A 21,864-nucleotide genomic window follows, 5' to 3' on the forward strand; every position below is an offset into this window, starting at 1 on the left:
AAGGGCGCGCCAGAGGCGGATCACCATGGGCGCTTATAACTTCCAAGGTTCCGTGATGGCCAGGACTCCATCCGGTGCGCACCGTAGAGTGTGTGTACATGCTACTCAACGCAAGACAGCGGAATTGATATTTTACCATCATCAGCCCAGCTGGTAAGTGGAGAAAAGGTTGGAGATGTTCATGGAGGTTAGCAAGAGGTGATGGCGAGAATGTGGCGTGCAGACCGTACATGAACGCAACACAGCGAACTACTCGGAGAAACGTTACTTACCGGTACCATGCTCACTGGTTCTGGTACGTGCTCGTGCAGAGCATTTGAAAGCATACCGTCTCGCGCGATACTAAATGGCTTCGGGAGAGACCGCGGAAAGAGTCAGGAAGAGTAGAATGTGTAACAAGATGTTGCATCTTCCAAGGTAAGCGCCCGTTTCCGTAAGCCGCGTCTTCGCGTTTCCAAGAAATCTTGCACGACGACAGCCTCTCTGAGAATCTTGAGCCGCGCAGAAAGAATCCAACTATCGCATAGAGTGGATATATGCGGGGGAGTCGAGGAAGCAACAAAGGATTGTCGTGAAAGACGGAGGCGGAGGTACCTTCCGACGTCTCGCGCGCGGAAGATGGCCCAAGCGCGAGCCGTTCTAGTGCTTTGTTGGCTCGGAACTTTGGCACCGTGGGAACCGTGGCTTCGGACCTTCAACAAAGACTCGCAGAGTCGGCTGTCCTCCCCCTCCGCCCCTCGTCGTCAGTAACCACCACCGCCGACCCCCGCCCGACTTCTGTCCGCCGTTGCGCATCGCATCCTACCCATCACCCACCCTCAACCACCTCTCTGAATAGCCATGGCTCGTACCAAGGTGCGTACAGGCCTTATCGGTCTCATCGTATCGTCGACATCGTCGTTGACGACGCCCTCGACAGCAAACCGCCCGCAAGTCCACCGGAGGTGGGTATCGATTCTCAGCGTCGCGGACGACTTCGCGATAGAGATCAGTCCAAACTGAGATGCATTCTTCTACCAGGCAAGGCCCCGCGTAAGCAGCTCGCCACCAAGGCCGCGAGGAAGACGGCGACGGCGGTGAGTGGAGATTGCCCCCTTCCCGTGCAGAGCCTCCTGAGCTGACGACGTGGGTTGTGGGTTTGCGTGCTGCGCCGTGATGCTGTGGCCTTGCTTTGTTGTTGTTTGTTGTTGCGTTTTTCGCTCCGATCTCGCCCGATTAGGCCGCCACTGGCGGTGTGAAGAAGCCCCATCGCTTCCGGCCCGGAACGGTCGCCCTCCGTGAAATCCGGCGCTACCAGAAGTCGACTGAGCTGCTCATCCGCAAGCTCCCCTTCCAGCGGCTGGTCCGTGAGATCGCTCAGGACTTCAAGGTACGTTCGGCATTGCTCCTCTCGATGAAGATGTGAAGGAGCTCATCGCCATCGCCATCAAGACGGACCTGCGCTTCCAGTCGTCCGCCGTCATGGCGCTCCAGGAGGCTGCCGAGGCCTACCTCGTCTCCCTCTTCGAGGACACCAACTTGGCTGCCATCCACGCCAAGCGTGTCACCATCCAGCCCAAGGATCTCGTAAGTGCTCTCTGCATGTTGTCCTTCAATCCACGTTCATCGCTAATCACTACCTACAGGCCCTTGCTCGTCGTCTCCGTGGCGAGAGGTCTTAAGCGCGTCATCATACATGGACACGTTTCTTGACCGGCCACCGCTATACTATCCCGTCGTCTCTTCGTATATTGTCTGTCTTGTGCGGTCCGCCGCGAGACCCTGTATTGTATTGTCCTCTCCATGTCGGCTGTCGTTATGTATAAGGCGTAGGTAGACCTCAAATCTATTCTTATGCCCAGAAACCCGAAATGCGTGACAGTCTCAGTCCGTATGATGAATGGTACACTGGTATACGTCTATGCAGTCCGGATACATGTCCGCAAACCTAAAAGAGTGACGGTAGTAAGGAGACTGGTGGTGGACCCTGCGTTGAAGCCTATCCTCGTACACACAGGTACCGCCGACGACACCGGAACCCGCAAGTCCTACTCTATCACAGCCAGGATCCGTTTCCCTGGCCGTTTCTTCCGCGGCGCCGCCTCCATCACCAGCCTCCGCTCCCTTGCGAGCTGCACGCGCAGTCGCGCGATCTCGTTCTTCAGCTGGCGGAGCCGCTCCCGGCGGCTCAGCTCCTCCCGCTGGGGCGCCGGCGGTGCCTTCGCGTCCGCACCCGGTCTCCCCGGGTAGTGCATCTCGCGCACCATCGTCTCGAGCTCCTGGATCTCGCGCGTGATTTCCGCGTGGCGCAGCGAGCGCTCTGTGCCCGTCACGGAGAGCGCGGGGTCGGGCACGTCGATCGAGTGCGACGGCGGCCGCCCGGGCGAGCGCGCGAAGGGGAAGGGGAAGGCCGATGTGGGCCCGGGGGAGGGGGAGGAGGGGGGCGCGAACTCGTATTCGGAGTCGAGCACGAATGTGACGTCCGCTGGTCCGGTGTTAGAGGGGGGGCGGGCTTCCGAGGGGGACCTTGTGGGTGTGGATGGGGCTAGTTTGGAGGAGCGTGGAGAGTATGTGGGCGCGAATTTTGGGTCGGAGTAGGGCGCGATGGCGGTGAAGTCCTCGGAGAGGAAGGAAGCCCGGGGTACAGGGGATGGGGAAAGGAGCGACGATGTCGAGCTAGTTTCCGCTCTGCTGACGCGGACCTCTGGTGGACCGCCTTGGTGTGGGGCCGACTCGCCGCCTGGGCCGTCGCCTGTGTGTCGAGGTCTCCAGTCCAGGCGGGATTTGTACCTCCGTAGTAGCAGCGCGGATCCGAGGATGAGGAGAATCGCCACAAGGCCGCCAACGATTCCTCCTACGAGGCCGCCGACGAATTGGGGAGGTTTGGAGGATGGTGCGGAGTAAGAGGAGGGCATTGAGGACTCGGTCACGGTACTAGTAGCCGCGGGGGGTGCGTGAGATATAGAGGGTGCCACCGGAGCGAGATCAGGGGTTGTTGTAGAGAGGGGTCCAGCCGATTTGTCGTCTACTGTGTAGGTGATGTAGTCGAATAACAGCAGAGAATTTTCCGGCCCCGAAGTCGAGATCGTTAGGTTATGGGTGCCATGTGGTAGGCTCGTATTGACGTATACCGGAACCTGATACAGCAACAGAAGACCGGAGGAGTCGGGTTGGTGAGTATAATTGCCAACAACAGTGCCATTGAAGGCGAAAACGAGGCTGGTCAATGTAGTGACCGTTGGGATCGAGTTGGCAATGATGTTGTACACGTAAACTGCCTGTCCAACGAATGTTATTGAGACGGTTGAAGGGGCACCCGTATGTGTGTCGGTAGTGTCGTGCCAGCTGCCACGGAAAGCCTGGGTCATATCGACCGCTGCTCCGGCTGCGCTGGGTCCAGTATGAGTGTGGGTATCGGGATATATACTGCAACCTGAGCATTGAGGGCCATAGGCCCATTGGTGACGGGGGGTGTACGCGGGAAGGACACCTGAAACGCTGTCGCCGTACTGATCGTCTACAGTATGGTTGACAAGGGTGGCAGTGGATGCAAGTACTGGTAGGAAGAGATACTGAACGAGACGTCTCATGAGCAGGACGGGGGATTTTGGTGGACCAGACGTACGAGCCGGGTAGAGTGAGTAGGGGGAGGAGTTAGAACCTAGTGATGTTTCTCTTTACAGAGCCCCCCCTTCGAGGAGTGATTGAGTTTGGCGCAGCGATTTATACCGACCACGGTCGGCGCTGCACTTGACGTTCAATTGATGGAGAGCGTCCTCAGCAATACGAGCCTCAGATCGCAAGTTACGGCGCAAACCGTCGGGGACAAATGATGGTGTTTTGCAGCGATGCAGTGCAAACCTCACGCCAAACGTTTGCTGGCGCGGGGTACCCTCACATCCGGATACTGCCAAAGAGGTGCGTATGCCTTGGGTGGGAGCCAACGGCCGCTGTATTGGACAGGAGCGATGGGACCATGCGGGCTGTGATGCAGTCGCCAAGTGACCATCGCGCATCTGTGGTATTGGGCGCCGAAACGGCAAGTCAGAATGCATATGATCGGTGTTGTGAGAAAGGAGACCATGCTGCTACCTGCGTCTTGTATCTGACAGCGCGGGATATAGATGCATCGTTGAATGGATGTTTGATCAACGAGCATGGTGGACGACCATGATGGTGGCGAGAATGAGAGAAAGTATCAAGCCGCCCGCGCCAGTGAGGCGCTCATAATGATGCGCGCGCTTCTTCACTTATGCATACAACTCAGGCTTACTCGGGTTACTTACCCCGATCAGTGGTCCGTTTGGAAGGTCCTTGTAGCATTTTTAGGACGTGGGGTTGTTGACGTTTGATACTGAACATGCCCGGCTTGAGAACCGCTACCAGCACCGAGCCAGGTTTTCAAACCGGAAAGCCCCGTCAACCACCGGCTCACGAGTGGGGAGGCCCATCGCAGTTTCTGGTGGTTCTTACGATCCCCAAGCAAGCGTAGCGCAGCCAAGGACGGGAATCACTCACTACAGGCCTCGTATGCAAGATATTGGGAGCCCCGGTGACTCGCAGATGGACGAGTTTTGTTGTCCCTGTTCAGGCGCTCGAAAGCGGTACTGCGGGGTCTCGCGAGAGGCGAAATGCAGATACTACAGCGCCGATGTTGACGTATCTTTGGTGTTCATTTGAATCTGAGGCAGCGCCAGATATCTACAAAGCGTAAAACTGCCGCAGATCAGGGAACAATCACAGCGCGGAACCGTGCGGACTCCCGACGCCGGGACGCCTCCGGTGTTTGCGCGAGCGGGAAGCGTTCCACCATAGCCTTGATGTTGTGCAGCTTCGCGAAGGCGACGCACTCCTCGATCTCCATGGGGAGGCCGTGAGGCAGCCCCTTGATCGAGAAGCGCTGGCGGAGGAGGGCCACTGTATTCCGGGTGCGATGGTCAGAGGCACACCCTCCACGCGGATAAGAAGGGGAGGCACGCTTACTGGGAGAAACACCGAACTCCTCGTTCGACACCGCCAGAAGGAGGAGGGTGCCGTCGACCGCGAGCCCCGGTATCAGCTTCTTCGTGGCCTCAGGTGCGCTCGCGGTGCACATGATCAGTTTCGCGCCTCCGTGCTTCTGCAGGACCGCTGCCTGATCAACTTGAGAGCCGTCGGCGTACTCGACCGCACCGAGACGGAGCGCGAGCTCTCCCTTCGCAGCACTGGACGACAATGCGATGGTCGGATGGCCCATCGCGTGCGCGAATTGGACTGCCAGATGCCCCAAGCCCCTGGGAAGATTGCGGGTCAGTAGGCCCGATGCAGGTTGGGCGTGAGGCTTGTACGTACCCGATACCCTGTATCGCGACGACTTCTCCTGGGAGTAGGTCGACTTTACGTAGCCCGTCTGCAGATAAGATGTCAAGATCATGTAAATCCATCAAGCTAGGTGGGAAGCATACTGAATGTGGTCACGCCGGCGCAAAGAAGAGGGGCGACTTCGGCTGGATCAAGGTCCTTGGGGATCGCGGCGACAGCCTGCGACCGCACGGTCGCATATTCGGCGTACCCGCCATCCATGAGGATGCCTACGAGACGAGTCAGGACCAAGAATTGCGGTATACAGTGGCGATCATAGCCACAGACCTGTGAGACCCTGTTCCTCGCAGGTGACGAAATCGCCGACGCGACAACGTTTGCATTTCGCGCAGAATCCGCCATGGCAGCCGACACCGACGCGGTCACCAACAGCCCACAGCTTCTCGTTGGGTCCCACGGCGACGACGTCGCCAACGATCTCGTGCCCCGGTATGCGCGGCAGGGGAACAGGAAACGTTCCGTTCACGATCGCATTGTCCCTTAGGAACGAACACTGCTCAGACCATCGCCCCAGTAAAGTTAAATGAGGAGAGGACGTACGTGGCGCAGACACCGCATGCAAGAACTTTGAGTACTACTTCGCCTTCGTGTGGATCTCTCCAGTCTACGGTGATCTTCTGCAGATCACCCCCAGGCTCTGTGAACGCGTACGCTGTGTAGGATGCGGGGTGAGCGGCGGGAGTCGGAGTGGCCATGGTGCTGGTGTTGCTTGTTCAAGGTGGGCATGCTCCCTCCTTATATGCTTCGCTAATCTGCGTGTCAGGTGAACGGCGGCGAAGAAGGGTTGGAGTTCTAGAAAGTCGTCACTGCAACACGCTACAGCCAGACTCACCTGCCTCTTGAACCTGCTTTGGCGAGCGCCGGCGGCGTTCCTAGAGGCTTCGCTCGCTTAATCCATGGGCCTTAGGGGCTATGATGTGGCGAGTGAACGCGTACATGCATGTTGCTGCGATGACGTTACCCGTATCCCGTATCATCGACGGATCCCTACAGAGATATCGCTGTAGTAATTCCTAAAACTCCGACACTCGACGGTACGATGACCACCGGAGGAGTACGAAGAGGTTATATACGTTGGCCTGGGTCCTCAGGCCTTAGGCCTCGAGGTTTGGTACCATATACATGACCCTCGACAGCGTGTATAACGCCGAGATCAGAACAGAAGTGTATCGATGTTTTTGTCGGAACAGAAAATGAGGAAGCTCCCCTGGGAACGCTTCTCAAGAACGGCTGCTGGCCCTTCAATCCGTTGTGAGGAACGCGGTGAGAAGGTCTCGGGATGTGGTACTGGAGGACCAACTCCGCGCGTGAATTCTGATGAGTATGTACCGCATGTGGTATCTCGTAAGATGGCGATAATTGGATAATACCCTGTGCTCACCGAAAAAGTGTGAATTCCAAACTATGTAGACCTTCGCGGGGGAGCATTGAGGCATGCACAGTGCGCACACGTCGGGCTGCTCGGGGGTTGTGGCGATAAGCTCGAGTAACCGAAGCACACCTGTATGAGCGGTATTTACGGCTTCAAGACATTCTAAGGATGATCAATGGGACATGAGGTGTATCTCCTTGTCGGGGGTTACTGAGAATTTCCAAAGCCAGTGTCCCGATTGTTCAGGACTTGGTAGTAATCGAGAAGCACAGTCTGAGCCCGAACTTGAAAAGAGAGGAACTGACCAGTAGATGGTTGATTGCCTCAGCCCTGGCCATCGTTTGTGTTCTCTTCCTTGTGCAAGTCACTTCTCGATGGCTAGTGGAGATCGCAAGCAGTTACGGTGGATACCTACGGGTTGATGGTGGTGAGAGTTAAAGTACGCGACAAACCGTAGTACGCGCGCGGCGCGACCGCGGCATGGACGTGTTTAGACGCTTGTAGGCTTTCCCTCGGGGAGCGCTTAATTGGTGTGCATCTCACCTCGATGTCACCGTCGCCACCGTACTCCTTTGGACAGTACTACGCTTTTATTCACTCGCTGCGATATCTTGGGATCCGACATATTTGACCCTTGCGACGGATATAGTTTGTCCAAGGCTGATAAAGCTGCGATCTCTGTCACTGCCAGGACAGGCATAACATGGACTTCTTCGACGCAAGATGGATGGCCCACCATGACGGGCGCATTCGGACAGCTTCTATCAGTCACGGTTGTAATATCATCATGATCAGGCGAAGGGAGCCGTAGAGTTTCTCAAGCCAACTGTTCGTAAGCTCAGCAACGACTCTGTTCTTTCAGGTGGATACTCATTTTCCTCCTCCCACACACACAGTCTTTACACGTCCTCTTTGCCTCCCTAAACCTTCCACTCATGGCTCTGGTTTGGATCCGACGAGCAATCATTCCTGTTGGTCTGGCACTTGGTGTTGTATCTTTGGACGTTATCGTGGACGACACCAACTCCACCATCAGCTATTCGCCGTCTAGCCAGTGGTCTGAAGGCACTCAGTGCACCACTTGCGCCATTCATCCCGACCCGAGCTCGGCAAAGGATGGGACCTGGCACGACACGACAGCGTCGCCGGGCAACCCGCGTTCGATCACATTCTCATTCACGGGAACCGCTGTGAGCGTGTTCAATATACTCCCAGGAGTCGACGCGTCGGCACCTACCACACATGTCGACCTGACGTTCAGTCTTGACGGAGGCTTTGGCACGCCTTACCAATTCGACCCCTCGGACGACTCTCTTCAATATAACGTCCGGGTATTCACGGCTAGCGAACTCGATAACACGTCGCACTCGCTCATTATCCAGACAGCCAGCGACATAGATTCGGTTGTCCTCTTCGATTACATCGTTTACACCATTCCGGACCCCCCTCCCTCGATCACGACGACAAGCACGACGACTAGCAGCACTACCACGAGCTCGTCGTCAAGCTCCCGGTCATCTCGGTCATCCTCAACATCGTCCTCACCTTCCTCATCCCTGTCTTCCTCATCCCTTCCAATTTCTCCGTCTCAATATTCTGCGTCATCTACCACATCTTCCAACTCGATCTCACAGTCCATTTCATCGACCAGTTCTCCCTCCGGCGTCATACAAACCCCGCATACAGTGTCCTCCCAGTCGACTGGGCCCGGGTCAAGCGTATCCAGCCCGACAAGAGTTCTAAATAATCCCTCCGACCCTGCTGTAGTGCAACCCCAGAATGTTTCGACAGGCAGTTCCGTCCCCAAAGGCGCTCTGATCGGTGGCGCAGTTGGCGGGGGCGTGCTCCTGTTGATACTTGTCGTGGCGCTCCTGTACCTCCTCTGCAAACGGCGCGCGCGTCGTCTGTTGATGAGAGGCGGCAGCTCAGCATACGCGGAACCAGGCGAAAGGCTGCTGCCGTCACGTTCGGCTCTCTCCACATCCACATCCTCATCCGTCCTCGTCATCGGGAACTTGCAGCCAGACTCGCCTGTGTCCACATGGGCGTCGTCGGAGCGCGATCGCACGTCCGCGTCCACAGTGGCCCCGGCGCCTCTGTCCACGTACCCCCCTCCCACCGCCCTCGTGCAGGAGACCACGGAGGAGAAACCTGCGATCCCGTTCGCCGACGAGGACAACGCGCCCCGAAGGCTCTCCTTGCCCGCAACGGAGCCGCATGCTCAGGAGAGTCCGGCGCCGCCAGTCGCCGACACGAGGGTGCTCGAGCGCCTATCGGCGATGCAGGAGGAGATCGCGCGCCTGCGCGCACAGCAGGCCCAAACCTCCGCCCTTTTCTCTGGCGCGGTTGAGGCTCCTCCCAGCTACGATGCTGCTTGACCTCGCTCGCCTCCAAGCCGAATTCCATGGGTTGCTACGATCTGAAGGCTGTCATCGTTTCGTATTGGTCGCGAGTCCTTGTGAGTATCGCAGTAGGCGTCTCGGTGCTACGATGGCTAATGCCGCATACACAGCGCTCAGAAGGCAGGTTCCCTTGCGTGGGCGAAGGCAGGAAGTGATGGTAGTGTCGTTTCCTCTTTGCTGTCTATCACCACTCTTTTGTGTCCCCTCAGGCGGTGTTGTATCTTTGCTTTCTTTGTTGCGTATCTTGAACATTTAAGCACGCCTCCCATTGACCGAATTCCAGGCACGATCTGTCAATGTGACGAGCTTGCGTCAAGAAGAGAAATTCGCGGCAAGTTCAAGTGGATTAACCTGGAGGCTATGCACGCCACTGCCACGCTACGAACTCCGTGTGTGCGCGCGCTGATGGAGATTTCTCAAACATTGACAGATGCGGATGATGAGTTCGCACTCAGATCGAATTTAGGCTCTCACCAGGAACCTAGCGCGGTAGTCCTTTTTCCGGCCAGTGCGCCTTTAGATGCATACGTCCCGTTCCCCTCTCTAGACGGTCCCGCTCACGACCGGGACTCGAACTTCACACTCATTCCGCACCAATGCGCTTCGTCGCTTGGCATCGACAGTCTCTTTTTCTTGCTGCTTCTGCGCTCGGTGTTCTTTCTCTTGACGCTTTCGTGGACGACACCGATCTTAGCATTGTATATGCTCCTGCAAACCAATGGGTTCAAGGCGCGACGTGCGGCTCTAGTTGCGCTATCCAGCCCGACGCGCCTTCGGTACACGACGGGACGTGGCACTACGCGACGTACGATCCAACACAAGACGTCACGCCACCCTCAATCACGTACAAGTTCACGGCCACTACCATCGCTGTTCGCAACATCCTGCCCCCATTGGTCTCTACAGCGCCCACCAGCCATGTGGAGCTGGCGTTCAACCTCGACGGGGTGGATCAGCCAGGATTCTCATATAGCCCCACGGGCGGCTCGGTCTTCACGTACGGCGGAGTCGTGATGAGCATGGGCAACCTCGCGTTGGAGGAGCACACACTCGTTATCCGGGTGCCGCCTGGACAAGCAGCAGTTGTACTCTTCGACTGCTTCGAGCTCACCGTTCCCGACCCGACTTCGCAGGCCCCCGCGCCACCGCCTTCTTCGCAAACGTCTTCCACAACGTCACAAGCTGCCCCAGCTTCTACTACTACGACCTCCTCGCAGTCCAGCCCAAATGCGGTTACGACCGCATCTTCAACCACATCCTCGACCACCTCATCTCCAAGTAGCCCGCCATCTACGTCGCAGTCCAGTCTGCATGCGTCAGCTCTAGCAGTGACATCATCAGGCGACGGCAATAGCGCTTCAAACACACAACTGTCGCAAGGCACCTCGGGCACCGGAACTGCGAGCAACGGAGGGTTGGGAGGTACTGCGACGACATCTCCAGGGAGCTCTAGCACGGCTGCCCCTCAGTCCCAGTCTGCGTCGTCCTCGGGCAACAGCTCGGTCAGGAGCGCTGCGATCGGAGGCGCGGTCGGAGGAGGCGCCCTCCTTATCGTCTTTCTCGCAGTCTTCTGCGTGCTCCGCGTGAGGCGCGCACGCCGCCATCGCACGTTTGTTGGGAACGAGGCACCATCTCAGGGCTGGGAGGCAGCGGGCGGCGCTGGTGATGGCCCGGGACCGACCGAACAGATCCCTTACCGCGACGTGGGACCGAGCGTCGTCCACCGCCCGCGACTCCAGGGCTACGCCGGAGCTGAAGACCCGTTCGCCGATGGCAGCGACTACGTCGGCCCTATGGCTCCGAGAACCGCTCGTCTAGAGAATATGATGACGTTCCGTAGCGTCGAGATGTCGGGTTCGAATCTATTCGCGGGGACAGCGGTCTCTGTAGATGCACGTCCTCCGTCGCCAATGCGCGGTTCTCCCTCACAGGTCAGTTCCAACAATGCTATCCTATTCTTCGAAGCTAAGCTATCATGATCAAAATAGGGTCTGGCGTCGCTCTATCGGTGGAACACGGATGAGAAGGCGTCCATGGCGAGCAGCGCCGCGCATGTTTCCCCCCGCCATCGGCTCGTATACGACGGCTCCGACTCGACCGCGAGTCTTGCGCACACAGAGAGCAGCTCGCAACCCTTGGTCGACCCATCCCCGCGTCTGGGAGAGCAACTCGTGGAGCAATTGGTGGCGCTTCGAGAGGAGGTGGCACAGATGCGGCAACACCGAGAAGAGGCCGTGTTGCTCGAAGCGCCTCCACGGTATGATGAAGCATAAGCGCAGGCATTCCCGATTGCCCTCCCCCTCCGAATGCGAGGCTGGTTCGCGAGCCTAATTTCAAAGACCTTCGGGCATACGTGAGCGAGGAGAAGGGGCGTGGTTGATTATTTTTGGCCGCAGATTGTATACGGTATAGTCCTGTATATTCGTATTTTAATGCTCTTGATTTCTTCTCATTGACAGGATCATGAACACTGCTAAGTTTGGCAGAGAGACTTCCGTCACTGGCCTGGAGCTTGATATGAAGTGCGCCCTCGCCCGCATAAGGATCATCATAATCTGAGTTTCACTTTCGTGGCACTGGTAGCACTGCTGCCGACCGATAGCGAGTTTGACACTGAACCCTAACATCGCATCGCCGCCGCTGTCCAACTGTCAAGATGGTCTCTGACATCTTCAATGTAGCTCGAACTCGGCGCCGGTGCTTTCCAAGACGCCGAGCGTGGTGTTGGGTGAGTCTATTCATGACGTCCCTCGTCTGCGACGACTCTCACAACCCTGCCATTATGCTGAGGCCACCTAGTGTCTCTCACAAGAGTGTCTCCCCGCTGCTGTTCCTGACCGCCTTCAGCGCCCTTTCTGCCGCATTTGCCATGTCAGTCAACCGCACCATAGACGACGAGTATGGTGACAGCGTCACGGGCGTGAAACCCGTATACGGGCCTAGCTCCGACCCAACTGGCAACTGGATACAAGGCCTGACCTGCGTACACTGCACCATGCTCCCCGGCAAGGTCATAGACATCTCGCAGACCTTCAACGGAACCTGGCACGACTCTACCTACCACCCGGGAAACCCGGACCACACCATCGACGCCCCCTTCACGGGCACAGCGATCTATGTGTATTTCATCATTCCCAACTTCGTCGCGTTCACGACGACCCTCGTGAATCTCAGCTTCACCATCGATGGCACGTTTTTCAATCAATACGAACACATCCCGGACCTCAGTACGTCCACAATCGAGTACCAAACGCTTGTCTTCCACACAACCAATCTTGTAAACACGGACCACAATATTCAAGTCCGCGCGAGTGGCAACAACGCCTCCATTTTGCTGTTCGACAACATGATCTACACCGTCGAGGAAGCCGATCCCCTTCCGCCGTCGTCGTCCCCCATAGCAACATCTCTACTTCCTCCACCCACGTCCCAAAATCCCGGCATAGTTACGACATCTACGCCCAGCAGCTCTGAGCATGCTTCCAATCCTCCTACCGGCATCTCCTTCACTAATATCGATACCTCTTCGTCAACCTCGCCCATAACATCACTCTCGAGCTCTTTTAATGCACTGCCTGTGGCGTCATCGGGCGACTCATCCTCGGCGTCACACGCCCAAACTGGGCAATCAAAACTCGGGTCTGATACTGGTCTTCCTTCGCCGACATCTTCCACGTCCTCCCCGCTTTCTCCTCCGAGCGATCCCTCTCTCTCAGCACATGGTGCGACACATCTCTCTACCAGTGCCATCGCAGGCGCAGCCGCTGGCGGCGTCACAGCCCTCGCCCTTCTGCTTCTCGTGCTGTTCTGCTACCTCCGTCGTCGACGCTCCAATCACACACACGTCAAACGTTGGGTGAAGAAAATACGGAAACCCGTCCGGGTCCGTACATCATTGCCGGAGAACGATAGGGGCGCACGGGGTGCCGTCGATTCTGCACGCTCTTCTTCACCGCTTGCAGCGGTGGCTGGCAGGGTGAGCACATACACACATGCATTTTGGCAGACGATACTAAAGCGTCTACGCCAAGCAGACATCATCCGGAGGCAATTCCGCCTCGCGCGCACAACCATATGTCTCCCTGCTCCCGAGCTCCCCGATTGCGGACAGGAAGGCCGAGGAAGACGTCGCGGCCCACGCGGAGGCAGCGCCCCCAAGCTCTTCCGGCGCCTACGCGTCGTCCTCGTATACGGGTGTATCGACCTTGCGCGCTCAGGTCGCAGTACTGCGGGGGGAATTGGAGCGCATTCGCAATGTGGAAGAGGAGATGCATCAATTGTTCATCGAGCCGCCACCTCGATATGAGGATTTATAGATACGGACCTCGCGGCGTTAGTGGTACTACAACGGTAAGTGAGATGGTATTAATACTCATATATCAACTTTCGCCTTGACATTATGATATAGTTCATCAACCATGACCCAGCAGTGGAGACATCGGCAGTTTGGAGCCGAAATGTCAATTACTTGCTTGTGCATGAAGGTTCGTTGTTATACCACTGGCACACCACCGCCTTTGGACTGGTCAGCTCCATCTTACATTTCCACTTCATAGGAAACTTCTGTTTGTAGAAATCGTTCATCAGCATGTATGAATATGGTAGTGGGGTCGCCGTTTTGCAGACACGCCCGATGCCCGATGCAGGTATCAGACCTCCCGTCCCTGAACACTGAATATCTTTATATCAAGCCCATTTGTGACAGCCTTTGCAGTTCGTACATCCCACCTCCCTCCACACAACACTACTCATGAGATTTCTAGCCCCTTTCTGTATCCTGCCAGTGCTCACATCTGCCGCCATCCTTGTCAATCGTACGATAGACGATCAGTATGGCGACATCGTTACGGGTGCCTTGCCGACATATGCCCCTTCGAACCAATGGGCCTACGGCCCCTCGTGCAACTCCTGCTTTATCCACCCCGGGAATCCTTACAGATTCGGAGCAGTGGTCGATGTCTCCCAAGTGTACAACGGAAGCTGGCACGACACCACTTACCACCCCAATCTTCATACTCCCACCATTACAGTGACATTCGTTGGACAGGCCGTCTACGTCTATAGCATCATCGCCAACACGATCGCAAACGTTACTACGTTGACCAGCCTTGTCTTCACCCTTGACGGCGAAGTTGTTGGTCACTTCAAACACGGACCAGACTCCTTGGGACCCGTACTGGTGTACAACATTCCCGTCTACGTCAATTCGAGTATACCATATGGCGACCATACCCTCAAGATCTCGACCGAAGCGGGAACAACGTCTCTGCTATTATTCGACTACATCACATACACCATCGACGAATCCATCGACGAATTGAAAACCACAGCATCTTCAAGTGCCCCCAGCAAACTTTCTGGTGGTTTACTTCCCCTCGCTACGACATCAACATCTCTTTCGCAATCCCATGCGCCAACACCAAGTGTCTTGTTCTCGCCCTCGCCCTTTCCCACTGGTAAGCATCCTTGCACACGTTCTTCTGAACCTGAGCTAACGGTTTTATGATCATCCCGTTGCCGTACACTGCTGTCCATTGATGGTCCTCGTTCCTATCAATTATATTCATGCTACTGCAGTTGCGAACGCAACAACAGCCCACCCTCAATTAGTACTCCAGTCCCCCGCTTTCATTGGCGGAATTGCAGCGGCGTCAGTATTCGGCGCACTCCTCGTTGTCGCTGTCCTTCAGGCCTGGCGGAAGCGCATGCGACAAGCTCGAGCACGCAAGCTGTCTTTCCTCCTCACAGGGAATAGTAGGGCTGAGTCCTACGCTGAATCTTCTCTCTCCCCGAGAAGGCATATTTCATGCCTGCTCCCTCGCCTTTCAGTTCATTCCGCCGATAGCCTCTCGACTGCAGTCAACCCACCAGCCTCCCGTTTCACGCGACCGTTCTCCGATACCCCTACCACTGCATCTCTATCCGCCGCCGGGTCACATGTGGCTCGCATGAGACTCTTCCAGAAGATATTGACAATGTCTCGCCCTAGGGGTGTAGGTACGATGTGTAACGATTCTTCAAACTTCAGCCATTGACCAGCGCTGCCCCGCAGATGACGAAAGCCCGGACACAGTACACGAGATTGAAGATATGCCAAGGCCTTGTGCAATGCAGAACACCGGATCCGGCCAAGGACTCCGTGCCGAGATGGCAGCCCTCCGAGAGCAGGTGGCAGAACTTCTCGTTAGCAATGCTCAAGGCGCTACGTACGAGTCCTCATCTGAGCCAGCCCCCCCATCATACGGAAGCGAAGAACGCACACCCTCAAAGTCGGCGACACAGGCGGATTTCGCAACTGTAAGCATGGTGATTAGTGTACGACGAGCAATTCATACTCATATCCACTGCGTCCGCAGCCATAGAAGAGCCGATTTGACGCGTGTGAAGCGTGTTCAGCACATATTGTGAGGCGCCGCGACAGACTGTCTGAAATAGGGCTGGCATGATAGTTCAGGGCGGCTTCACTGTATGAACGGGGTAACTCCGATAGGTTGTACTGCTGCTTCAAGTCCGCGAGGCTCTGGAGCTCCTTAAACTTACGTAGGATACGTCCTTGATACGTCCCGTACCGCAGTATTTTCGCAGAATATGTCTTGCACAAAGACGATTTCTTATATATTGAATCGCGAGAGATATTCAAGACTTTGAACATGTTAGTTGTTGGATTTGAGCGAGCGAGCGCCTGCTCGCCGGCGCTTGCCGAAGCGTTCAGTAGCACGCCCGGGTCCCGTTTCGTGCGCTATCTCAGGTTTGCCTCTGTACTACGACAACAACCAAAACACTCTCGTTTTCACTCTCTACGACCGGATTTCCAGCTTGCTCCAACAGAACATGAAAGACCCCGCCAGCCGTGGGGATCGTTGTAGTACCAGGAACGAGTGATCAAGCAAGGGTGCGCGAATGAACATCGTATTTGCAAGACGGCGCGACGAGCAGGTAGGTTCTACTAGCATGGTGCTTATAATCACGAGTGCGGCTAAAAACATGTGGTGCGGAGGTTGTACATGTAGTGTGAGTCATACGTCCGACCCCCTGACGACAGGTGCTGTGATTGCTCAACTGGTCTACTCTGCTATTATAGTAGCATGCTCCAACACTTAAGGCTTGGAGCCGGCCGGAGTGTCGGTAGAGATCTTGCCGGAGCATATGGATGTACAATGTCAAGCAACCGCGGCCCTACGGCGGTTCGCCGTGGCTTTTTTAAAGTGCTGGCACTGCGTCGCCGCCAGGTGACCGCTGGTGCGTTTGTTTCTTCCTTCTTCGTGCTATGACTACGTAGACCAGGCAGATAATGCTGCAGCTGCGAGTGCCTCGTCAGCCAACTTCCACGTATCTCAAACATATTCTGCAACCCTTCGGGTGATCATCGGGGGAGCCCTCGGAGCCCTTCTCCTCGTCGCTCTCATAGTAGCTTTCCTTTGGGCTCGGATTCGGTGCAGGCGCAGGCTCAGGCGGGCACGAGCAGTCCCCATGTACCTCACAGATAAAGGTTGCTCGGCCTCGTTGCAAACTTACCTCTCCTCGACCACACGAGGTCTACGACCACTTCCTTCGAGTATCCCCCGGGCCGTCGACGACTTCTCGACTGCACCAACTCCGCCGGCTTCCCGCGTTTCTCGCGACCCCCTTCCGGCGTCGCATCTATGCCCGAATCCCGGAAGCACGCCGCTCGCCTGCGGCTCTCCGAGAAGATATCGACGCCTTATGTCGGTCGTGCGCGAGTGGAAGGTACGACATGCGATATATATGATATCATGCTATATTTCAGTACTGAAAAGCATCCGCTCCCTAGTACTAGATTATGAAACCCCACGCCGTCAGCACGACGCCGAAGACGCGGCGCCCCGTAAGATTGAGAGGAACATGGTGCGCGAACTTCTCCTGGCGGACATGGCGGCTCTCCGAGAGGATGCAGCGGAGATCCTCACAGCCAGGATGACTTCGCCATCAAACGAGCACGAAGAGCGCATCCCATCGGGTTATGCGGGTGGCTCATACTCCTGTAAGTAAACGGCAATGCCACATAGCGATAAACCCATGCTTACGTCCTTCTCGCTAGAACTCCCAGGGCCTAGACAAGCCTCAAGTTTGACCAGGCGCAGATTGGGGCACCCCGTCGTGGTTGAAAACGGTAACAGTCATTTCACTCAAACGACCTTGGTACATGTTAGGCATATGCAAATCATACCCATCGATATTGCCGTACGACCTCGCTCAGCCTGAAGGCATTGAACAAAGTCCAGTTGATACTTACACTACTCACCTAATATATCATGTATCAGTCCACCCAATCCTATGATATCAAGGAGAATAGAAGGGTGCGCGCCAAAGTGTTTTGAACGTTGGCTGTCAACTTGCGGAGCCTTCCACGGTTATGCGAGCCCCAACGCGCGCGCGCCTATTGAGGCGTCTCCACGTGGACCAACTTGAGATGGTCGCCAGCCGCCCAGAGGCCGAGTTCCGATTCTTCGAGCCTCCACCGCACTCTGGGTTCGAACTTCCTGCTGGCTGGCCGCGGTAGATGCTGCGGTGGCAGCTCAAGCAATGTGTTAGTTCTTCTGCTGACAAACTCTCTGCTGACAATGTTTTATGGCTTTCGGAATACGCCGTACTCAAGAATTTGAAGTACTTCTGCAAAATCGAAGCGGCCAGGAACATCAGTAGAGATCCTGCCGGGATGCATGTATAACATCAAGCAACGACCGTACTGCGACCTATACATGACGATTTTTGCGGGATTCTTCGAAGTAACACTCGTGTGTTCATTTCAGCCAAGTTCTTCGCGTCATGATACGCCCGCATCGACGAAGATTCGCGTTGCGCGGACTTAGTCACTGCTCCGCCCGAATGTCGAGAAGAAGAACATCGACAGATCCGATGAGCTGTATATCCATGCCAGCTTTCTAAGACCTCACTCGTGCGTCTATCCATCCCCACAATCCTGACACTGCTTATGAGACGATTGTTTCGTATCTGCTTTATCCCAGTGCTTGCATCCACCGCCATGCTTGTCAACTACACGATAGACGATTTCCAAGGTGATAGCGATCCGTACCCTCTTGCGTACTCCCCTTCGAGCCAGTGGGCCTTCGGTCCCCAGTGCACAACATGCAATATCTATCCCGGAAACCTGGCGTACAACGGATCTGGGGTCGCCGGAGCAGCGGTGGATGTTGCACAAACTTTCGGAGGAACCTGGCACGACACCACCTATCATCCTGGTGATCCCGGGTACAACGTAACAGCAAGCTTCGTTGGACAAGCCGTTTACGTCTTCAACATCATCGCCAACGACGTCGACGAAACAACAACGACAACAGACCTCGTTTTTACCCTTGACGGTGTTGTTGTCGGCCGATACACTCACATACCCGACCCCTCCGGCCCCAAGCTGATGTACCAGGTGCCGGTATACATCAACTCGAGCATGCCACACGCGAACCATACCCTGACCATGTCAGCGGGAGAGGCCGAAACGTCTCTGATCTTATTCGACTACATCATATTCACCGCTGACGAGCCGGCTGCGTACCAACCCGTCATAACAGCAGATGATGGTCCACTGCCTTCCACTACGACACCCACGCCGCCTTTCGCACGGTCTGATGCCCCCATGACAAGTCCCACCCTCTCGGCCTCCTCCTCGTCTACTGGTAAGTAACAATCAACACTCCACACCCTAGCAGCCCCCTCCTAATATTTTTTACAATATGCATCGCTAGCATACCCTCGCTCAGCAGATCTACGGTCTTCAGCAATCATTGGCAGCATCGTGGGGGGTTCCCTACTCGGCGCGATCGTTGTTATCGCCCTTGTAGCGATTTATTTTCGAACTCGGCGGAAGCATCGACTGCATGCTCGAACTCTCGATGTCTCGGTCTTCCTCACAGAGACCACCTTCAAGACTCCTCCCTCTCCGGCGCGACCCCTTTTACCATCACCCCCGTACTTCGCCCCAGCCTCCGACGGCCTCTCTATCGTGGCAAACCCACCGGCTTCCCGTTTCGCGCTGTCCTCGTCAAGTGCCGCATCGACTGCGCCTTTGCCCGACACTGGGAGCCATGCTGCTCGTGTACGGCTCTTCGAGAAGATATCGGCGACGTCCCACCGCGCTCGTACGGGAGTGAGTGCAGGTGTGACGTGCATCATTACGATAACCCAGCTGTCAGTGATTTACAAGCGCCCTGCAGATCGGGATGGCCCATATAATGCAGAGGAGCCGCCCCGCATGATCCCTAGAGATGCTGTGGCACGCAGATTACTCGCTGAAGCGGTGGCCCTCCGAGCGCAGGCAGCAGAGTTCCTCAATCGCGATTCACAAAGTGTCGCGTGTGGACTGGCAGCCGGGCCAGCTCCGCCGTACGAACACGGAGGGCGTACCAGCTAGGCTTCCAAACTGCGCCGGGCGAATTCTACTGATGTGAGTCTGTCTGAGTAATTGCGTGCGACCACAAACTTATATCCATGTTCATCTGGCTCGCAGGATTAGACAATCAATCGGCAATGCTTTCAAGCCGCGTTCTCAGTTCGCATCGTATGCCGGGCCAGTCTCTTCGAAAGTGACCTAGCCATGACGCCGCCCAGGCAGCTGAACAGTTTCACTGTACGAGTACGCCGTATACGCTCCAGATACCCGGTGATGTTACCTCTATACCTATACAATATTGTTAATTTTTCATAGGCTTTGAGCCCACCGAATTGAAGCGGCTCTCCAGGAACGCTCGGCCCTGTGTAGGTCAGTCTACGATCGAGACGTTTATTCGACTTATAGGTTGCTAGTAACACTTGGTAAGGTGGTGTTCACGGCCTCACGGCGGTGAGTTACTAGGCACCGCGCTGGCAGCTCTGGCGATCTGTTGATATTTCAGCTGATGTGCCTTTCTGTACTATTAGGGTCTTCCCGCTTCCAACGCGACGCGGTTGAACCTGACCGAGAGCTTCAGCAGTGGTTTTGCCAGTGTCGGGATGGAGGTGCGCCTAAAAGTAGGAGCGTTGCCACCTGCCAGGTACAACGTCCAACATGGCTGCACGCCGAAATGACACATTGACCGCTCTGTCGAACAGCAGGCCATGTAAAGGCTACCGATTTTTGGCCTGCTAGTTGTATCCTATTCCTGATAGTCACCCCGTCCAGCCGCCACATCTATCTCGCCGACACCCCGCAGTCCGCCAGCTCATGAAACGTCTAGCACACTATTGCGTCCTACCGATGTTTGCGTCGGCCGCCATCCTTGTCAATCACACTATAGACGACGTGTATGGGGACAGTTCCACAGGTCTCTTCCCCATATACTCCCCTTCCGACAAATGGGCGGTCGGCTCCATGTGCACAACATGCAGCATCTTTCCCGGAAACCTTGGATTCAACGGGCCCGGGTTAGCTGCCGCGGAGGTCGACGTCACACAAGCCTTCATGCAAACCTGGCACGACTCCACATATCTCGGCGGGCCTCCCGTCAACGTCTCCGTGTATTTCGTCGGACAGGCCGTCTACGTCTACAACATCATTGCAAACGCAGTCCCAGATATAACAACAAACACCAGCCTCGTATTCGCCCTTGATGGCACCGTTGTCGGTGCCTACACATATTCCCCCGACCCGGCCGGCCCCAAACTGTTATATAACGTGCCGGTCTACGTCAACTCTAGCCTACCACCTGGAGAACATGTCCTCACAATCTCGGCGGGGAGCACGGAATGGTCTCTGATATTATTCGACTATATCGTATACACCACCGAGGAGCCTGAGCCGTCTTCGCCCCTCCCTGTCACAGGTATCCATAGCCTGATTCCCGGCGTTGCGACCTTTACGCCCTTCACAAGACCCAGTGGGTCTACAATATACGGGAGCTCGGTATCATCCCCTGGACCTACCGGTAAGCACCCTTTGACATCCCCCGAAAGTCATCCGCTGACTGTCTGTCTCATTCATCTAACGGAACGCCTTTGCGCTCTCGCCTCGCATTTATCTACACTACAGCTTCCAAGGCACCAGAGGACCGCCAGGGGGTAATCATGTCTCCCGCATTCATCGCCGCAATGGGAGGAGGGCTAGGACTCGGTGCTCTCCTTGCCTTGACTGCCGTAATATCCTGTCTTCGAGCATGTCGGAAGGGCACGCTCGGGCGAGTTCGAGCTGTTCAGCCTTCCATCGATCTCACGGATACTCCCCATGACGCTTCCTCCCCACCTTCGCCCTCGGGACACAGTCGGTGTCTGTCACTGGCACGTCCTCACCCCCTCCAAGCCTCCGACAGCTTCTCAGTTGCGGCGAATCCACCGGCTTCCCGCTGCGCACCTCCCGCCGTCCAAACCATCGCGTCTGAGTCAACGACTAGGAGACATGCTGCCCGTCTGCGGCTGTTCGAGAAGATATCGGCACCTCGTTTCGGTCATGCACCAGTAACAGGTACGAATTGCCATATCGCCTCAGCTGCAGCTACTGACCCGCGTCCCGTGGAACACGAAGGCCCGGGCTCGCGACCGCAACGCAAGATCGAAGACGCACCGCCCCGTCCGAGCCAACGTGGAGCGCGCGGGCTGCTCGCCGAGATGGCAGCCCTTCGTGCACAGGCAGCGGAATTTCTCGGATACAGCCGCGAACTCGCCGCGCTCGAGCTCGCAGCTGAGCCGGCACCGCCGTACGAATATGGAGAGCGGATGCCCTCTCATTCCAAAACGCGTACGGGTTCCACTACTGCCAGTAAGTATCAGTACCAGCATACGACGATAGACTGATATCCTTCCTAG

At 56.2% G+C, this 21,864-nt stretch overlaps 8 protein-coding genes across 8 annotated transcripts; 5 read left to right on the top strand and 3 right to left on the bottom strand.

Moving 5' to 3' along the window:
* Positions 1–746: 746 nt before the first annotated feature.
* On the top strand, positions 747–1,848 carry TRAVEDRAFT_138178 (histone H3). The gene is made up of 6 exons (XM_008034393.1): positions 747–855; positions 920–944; positions 1,021–1,076; positions 1,220–1,369; positions 1,432–1,566; positions 1,626–1,848. Exons 1-6 carry the CDS (start codon positions 841–843, stop codon positions 1,659–1,661), a joined length of 417 nt encoding a protein of 138 aa, XP_008032584.1. The 5' UTR covers positions 747–840; the 3' UTR covers positions 1,662–1,848.
* A 179-nt stretch (positions 1,849–2,027) lies between these two features.
* Positions 2,028–2,894, bottom strand: TRAVEDRAFT_16141 (uncharacterized protein; the record flags this gene model as incomplete). Its single annotated transcript, XM_008033528.1, has 1 exon — positions 2,028–2,894. The coding sequence occupies one exon, from the start codon at positions 2,892–2,894 to the stop codon at positions 2,028–2,030; it is 867 nt and encodes a 288-aa protein (XP_008031719.1).
* Positions 2,895–3,008: 114 nt separating this feature from the next.
* TRAVEDRAFT_108468 (uncharacterized protein) lies at positions 3,009–3,569 on the bottom strand (the record flags this gene model as incomplete). Its single annotated transcript, XM_008034394.1, has 1 exon — positions 3,009–3,569. A coding segment is annotated over one exon (561 nt), but the record flags the coding sequence as incomplete, so codon positions are not given.
* A 1,075-nt stretch (positions 3,570–4,644) lies between these two features.
* TRAVEDRAFT_157651 (GroES-like protein) lies at positions 4,645–6,035 on the bottom strand (the record flags this gene model as incomplete). The annotated part of the gene is made up of 6 exons (XM_008034395.1): positions 4,645–4,896; positions 4,963–5,252; positions 5,311–5,368; positions 5,424–5,549; positions 5,608–5,819; positions 5,881–6,035. The coding sequence occupies 6 exons, from the start codon at positions 6,033–6,035 to the stop codon at positions 4,706–4,708; spliced, it is 1,032 nt and encodes a 343-aa protein (XP_008032586.1). The 3' UTR covers positions 4,645–4,705.
* Positions 6,036–7,294: 1,259 nt separating this feature from the next.
* On the top strand, positions 7,295–9,090 carry TRAVEDRAFT_61744 (uncharacterized protein; the record flags this gene model as incomplete). The annotated part of the gene is made up of 2 exons (XM_008034253.1): positions 7,295–7,540; positions 7,609–9,090. The coding sequence occupies exon 2, from the start codon at positions 7,648–7,650 to the stop codon at positions 9,088–9,090; it is 1,443 nt and encodes a 480-aa protein (XP_008032444.1). The 5' UTR covers positions 7,295–7,540; positions 7,609–7,647.
* Positions 9,091–11,983: 2,893 nt separating this feature from the next.
* TRAVEDRAFT_79572 (uncharacterized protein) lies at positions 11,984–12,472 on the top strand (the record flags this gene model as incomplete). Its single annotated transcript, XM_008034396.1, has 1 exon — positions 11,984–12,472. A coding segment is annotated over one exon (489 nt), but the record flags the coding sequence as incomplete, so codon positions are not given.
* A 1,392-nt stretch (positions 12,473–13,864) lies between these two features.
* TRAVEDRAFT_103451 (uncharacterized protein) lies at positions 13,865–14,410 on the top strand (the record flags this gene model as incomplete). Its single annotated transcript, XM_008034397.1, has 1 exon — positions 13,865–14,410. A coding segment is annotated over one exon (546 nt), but the record flags the coding sequence as incomplete, so codon positions are not given.
* Positions 14,411–20,329: 5,919 nt separating this feature from the next.
* Positions 20,330–20,848, top strand: TRAVEDRAFT_79026 (uncharacterized protein; the record flags this gene model as incomplete). Its single annotated transcript, XM_008034398.1, has 1 exon — positions 20,330–20,848. A coding segment is annotated over one exon (519 nt), but the record flags the coding sequence as incomplete, so codon positions are not given.
* Positions 20,849–21,864: the final 1,016 nt, after the last annotated feature.

This window comes from Trametes versicolor, assembly GCF_000271585.1.
Source record: "Trametes versicolor FP-101664 SS1 unplaced genomic scaffold TRAVEscaffold_1, whole genome shotgun sequence".
NCBI classification, from domain to species: domain Eukaryota; kingdom Fungi; phylum Basidiomycota; class Agaricomycetes; order Polyporales; family Polyporaceae; genus Trametes; species Trametes versicolor.

Excerpts from the sequence above, each read along its gene's own strand:
- TRAVEDRAFT_138178 (XM_008034393.1), top strand. Across the intron at positions 1,077-1,219 it reads CGAGGAAGACGGCGACGGCG|GCCGCCACTGGCGGTGTGAA; the intron begins GTGAGTGGAGAT and ends TCGCCCGATTAG. Across the intron at positions 1,370-1,431 it reads AGATCGCTCAGGACTTCAAG|ACGGACCTGCGCTTCCAGTC; the intron begins GTACGTTCGGCA and ends ATCGCCATCAAG.